The following is a 4,540-nucleotide window of genomic DNA, read 5'->3' as shown; positions in this document are numbered from 1 at the left end:
ATCCACCGAGCCAAACCGGTTTCGGCTCTTCTTTATATTTTTAACTTTTATTGTTATTGCTGTGTGGAGTAGAGAGGAGTCCAAACATAAACTTACTGCCTAAATTTAATCTCAGAAAATGAATTCTGGTTTTACCATTTGTGACTCAATCTGTTACAGTTTATTTTATAATGCCTACCTAAACAATACTAGGATCAAATGAAACCTCATTGAAAATGTCAAGTTTGACACTTAATCTAAAAGAAAAATTTCTGCAACTATTGAGGGAAGTTTAGTGCTCTCAGTTCTAGATTTGGGGCAAAGTGGTAAATTTTAAAAAAGGATGGGCTTGCCCTTGTAAAGTCTATAATGAGGGAGATACAAATTAGTACAAGAATTGTAAGTATGCATATCTTTTATGAAAAAAATCATACATACCACTGAGAAGAACTAGTAATACTAGTAATTTAATAATCTATGGAAACCTCACAGGGAAATGGATTCCCAGAAATAAGTAATCCTGTAATATGAAACCTTAACACTTTTAATTTTTACTTGACTAAATAAGCTATTATACACCAACACAGCTATTTAAATAACCAAACTTTTCATTTGGCTTCTATGGGCTCTCTAAAATGGAAAAAAAAAAATTTTTTTTCAAATGAAAATATTTTGGTTATCCTGGAACTGTTATTTGGTCTTGACTCATCAGGATTGTACTTCAAGTTTTGCACACTTGTTACTACTTAATTATTTCAATTTTAGAATTTAAAAAAATATTTCTTTATTTATTTCAGAAAGGAAGGGGGAAGGAGAGATAGATAGAAACATGAATGATAAGAGAGAATCATTGACAGGCTGCCTCCCGCACGACACCCACTGGGTATCGAGCCCGCAACCCAGGCATGTGTCCTTGGCTGGAATCGAACCCGGGACCCCCCAGTCCACAGACCAACACTCTATCCACTGAGCCAAGCCGGCTAGGGCTAGAATTTTTTGAAAGACACAGTCTATGCCTCAGTGTAGGTCTGTACAGATATTCATGGGACCTCTGTCAATGCTTTAAAATTATTTTTAAAATTCATTTCTATTGATTTTAGAGAGTGGAAGGGAGAGGAAGAGAGAAAAACCAATCCCACACACATCCCAAATGATTGGTTGCCTCCTGCATGTGCCCCAAATGGGGAAAGAACCCTCAACTTGGTACGTACCCTGACTGGGAATGGAACTGGTGCTGCGTGAATTAGCAGCCGTCGGATGGCTGTGTGCTTATCAGTGGAGACGTGTGATTGTCAGCGGAGATTTAGCAGTTGTGTACTTAGGGTGAGGGTAGGTTATCTTTTAACTCCTAGCCAAATTGCAAGACACAGGTGGTTTCTGGTAATTAGGAGTTTCTGAAGGAACCAGAAACTTATAGTTTTTAAGATGGCTTTGTCTAAGCCAATATTTCTAATGGCTCCCGACAATAATACTTTAGAATTATTAAGTAGGACATGTTAATAGCTTTCATGCAATCAAGGCAGAAAGTTATGTTTATACTTGAGCTCCGACATGGTTGACTCCAAAAGTTTTGTTTTTTTACACTTTTTTCTCAAACTCCTTTTTTATCTGGGACAGTGTTAGATGACTACAGTTAAATATAGTATTTTATTACCTCCTAATGATAGGGGCAGAAATGCAATTTTGAGGACTAGCTATACTTATCCTATATAATAAAACCCTAATATGCAAATTGACCAAACGGTGGAATGACTGGTCACTATGATGCGCACTGACCACCAGGGGGTAGATGCTCAATGCAGGAACTGCCCCTTGGTGCTCAGTGCACTCCACTCAGACAGAAGCCAGGTTCACATCTGGCGAGCGCAGCGGCAATGGCGGGAGCCTCTGCTGCCTCTGCTGCAAGTGAGCAGTAAGGAGCGATGGGTCCTGGACTGTAAGAGGGATGTCTGACCCTGAGGGGTCCCAGACTGTGAGAGGGTGCAGGCTGGGCTCAGGGACCCCCCTGAGTGCACAAATTTCATGCACTGGGCCTCTAGTCCAGTGGTCGGCAAACTCATTAGTCATCAGAGCCAAATATCAACAGTACAACAATTGAAATTTCTTTTGAGAGCCAAATTTTTTAAACTTAAACTATATAGGTAGGTACATTATTATTAACCTAATTAGGGTACTCCTAAGGCTTAGGAAGAGCCACACTCACGGGGCCAAAGAGCCACATGTGGCTCGTGAGCCACAGTTTGCCGACCATGGCTCTAGTCCTATATAATAAAAGACTAATATGCAAATTGACCGAACAGCTGAACGGCCGGTTGCTAGGATGTATACTGACCACTAGGGGGCAGATCTCAACGCAGGAGCTGCCCCCTGGTGGTCAGTGCGCTCCCACATGGGGAGCTCCGCTCAGCCAGAAGCCCTGAGCTGGGCTCACAGCTGGTGAGTGCAATGGTGGTGGCGGGAACCTCTCCGGCCCCCACAGTAGCACTAAGGGGGTCCGACTGACGGCTCCCGGACTGCAAGAGGGCACAGGCCGGGCTGAGGGACTCTCCCACCCACCGAGTGCACAAATTTTGTGCACCGGGCCTCTAGTAAGCAATATTAATCATGCTCTGTTAACTGTGATTGTTTTGTTCTGATTAAAGGAAGTACATTCCAACTTGGCTGTGAGTTGCACGTGACCTGGGAGCTCACCTGGAAATTCGGCCCATCCTCTACATCCAGGAGCTGCCTATTATCATGGAAAGATTAACAACCTTGTAGCAGAAACCAGAAATGCCATGCCTTTGCAAATCCCTAGCCTTTTGCATACCCCCAGCCTTTTATTTACCCCCAGCCTGCATTGCCTGTAAACTGCCCATTTTGCTTCCCCATTCTTATCTCTTTGCCTGCTTCCCTATGTAATTTTTGTCTTCCCATCCAATATAAGCAGCTGGCTTATGGTGGGGGGCAGAGCAGATTTTGTAGATGACCTGATGCTCTCCCATACTGCCAGCATTATTGGAATAAACGCTCATATATGATTCAACCCTGTCTCTGCTTAATTGGCTCAAGTAGTGACAGGCGAGTCCAGACCCATTGATTGTGCAGTTTCACTAAGAGGGATGGATTTTGAGGTGATTGTGCAGCTGGCTTCATTGCAGGGGGGCCCACTAGGCTGCTTCAACCTCTGAGGCCTCTTTATTCATTTACTCATCCACTTGGTCATTGCTGAGCTCCAGGGCTCTATTTGTAGGCCTTACGCACTTTGTTTTCGTGGCCTCCTTCCTCCATAAAAGTGTATTCAAAATTATATATTATGACTGTTGGAATAAGGACTATAATCCAGACTGGATCCATTATTACATATTAACTACTATTACATATTTTTTCTGACTTTTAAAGAAATTCAAATATTCTTGCCCTGGCCGGTTTGCCTCAGTGGATGGAGCGTAGGCCTGCAGACTGAAAGGTCCAGGGTTGGATTGGGGTCACAGGCTCGATACTGAGTGGGGGTCGTGCAGGAGGCAGCCAGTTAGTGATGCTCTCTCATCATTGATGTTTCTGTTTCTCCCTCTCCCTTCCTCTCTGAAATCAATAAAAATATTAAGAAAAAACCCCACACTTTCTTGGGCCCCTAAAACTATTGTGGCCCCTCAACACTGAATAAATCCGCCCTGCTGAGCGCTCACACTGTTCTAGGAGTTTGCAGTGGTTCTCAACCTTGGCTGCACGTTAGAATCACCTGGGAATCTTTTTAAAATCCTGATTTCTGGGCCTCATCCTCCAGAAATTCTGTTTCTTTGTTACGCGGTGGGGCCACAACATTAGTAACAAAGAAACAGAATTTCCCGAGGATGAGGCCCAGAAATCAGGATTTTAAAAAGATTCCCAGGTGATTCTAATGTGCAGCCACGGTTGAGAACCACTGAGTTAGAGCCTTGAACAAAACACAGGACTTGTCTTCACGGAGAAAAAGACAATAAAATAAGTACATAAATTTAGTTTGCAAGTTGGTCCTAAGTGTTAAGGAGAAAAAGGCAGATAAAGAGAACAGTACTAGATTTAGGGGATGATCATTTCACAAATTATATAAATGCCTAATAACTATGTACACCTGAAGCATATATAATATTGTTTTTCCATTGTAATTAAAGTTATTTTTTTTTTTAAGAATAGAAAGTGTTGAGAGGCGGTGGCAAGGTTTGGACTGGGCAGGTTCTCCGGGGAAAGCCTTGAACAAAGACGGGAGGGAGACCGGGACAAACCAGGCGCACTGTGGACAGGAGGTGTTTGAGGAGAGGAATCGGCGCTAGAGAAATCCCAAACGTCACGCTCCCTACAGCGTCGCTCTCAGAGTTACGTGTTCCCGCGGCCTATAAGCGAGCGACGGGAGGTCAGCGGAAACAAGTGTCTCCATTTTGCTTCCTGGCACCGAATTTGCGGTCGAAGAACGTCGTTCTCACTCCCATTCCTTTCCCGCGGGCCAGGCTGGGTGCCGATTTTCTTCACCTGCGCGCGGGCAGCAGCGAGACACCACGAAGGCAGCCGACCCTCATTCAAGATGGCGGCGCAAGCCTCAGCC

The 4,540-nt window shown here is 44.0% G+C and overlaps 1 protein-coding gene across 1 annotated transcript in view; it reads left to right on the top strand.

The window, feature by feature from the left end:
• The first annotated feature begins 1,236 nt into the window (after nucleotides 1-1,236).
• CAMLG (calcium modulating ligand) overlaps nucleotides 1,237-4,540 on the top strand; it is a 12,638-nt gene continuing 9,334 nt past the window's right edge. The window contains 1 exon segment of the mRNA XM_006753572.2: nucleotides 1,237-1,270. Within this exon segment, the coding sequence (XP_006753635.1) occupies nucleotides 1,237-1,270 (34 nt within the window).

This window comes from Myotis davidii, unplaced genomic scaffold (genome assembly GCF_000327345.1).
Source record: "Myotis davidii unplaced genomic scaffold, ASM32734v1 scaffold471, whole genome shotgun sequence".
In the NCBI taxonomy this organism is placed as follows: Eukaryota; Metazoa; Chordata; class Mammalia; order Chiroptera; family Vespertilionidae; genus Myotis; species Myotis davidii.
Note: the sequence above shows the minus strand (reverse complement) of the source record. Positions and strands in the feature narration are given on the sequence as shown.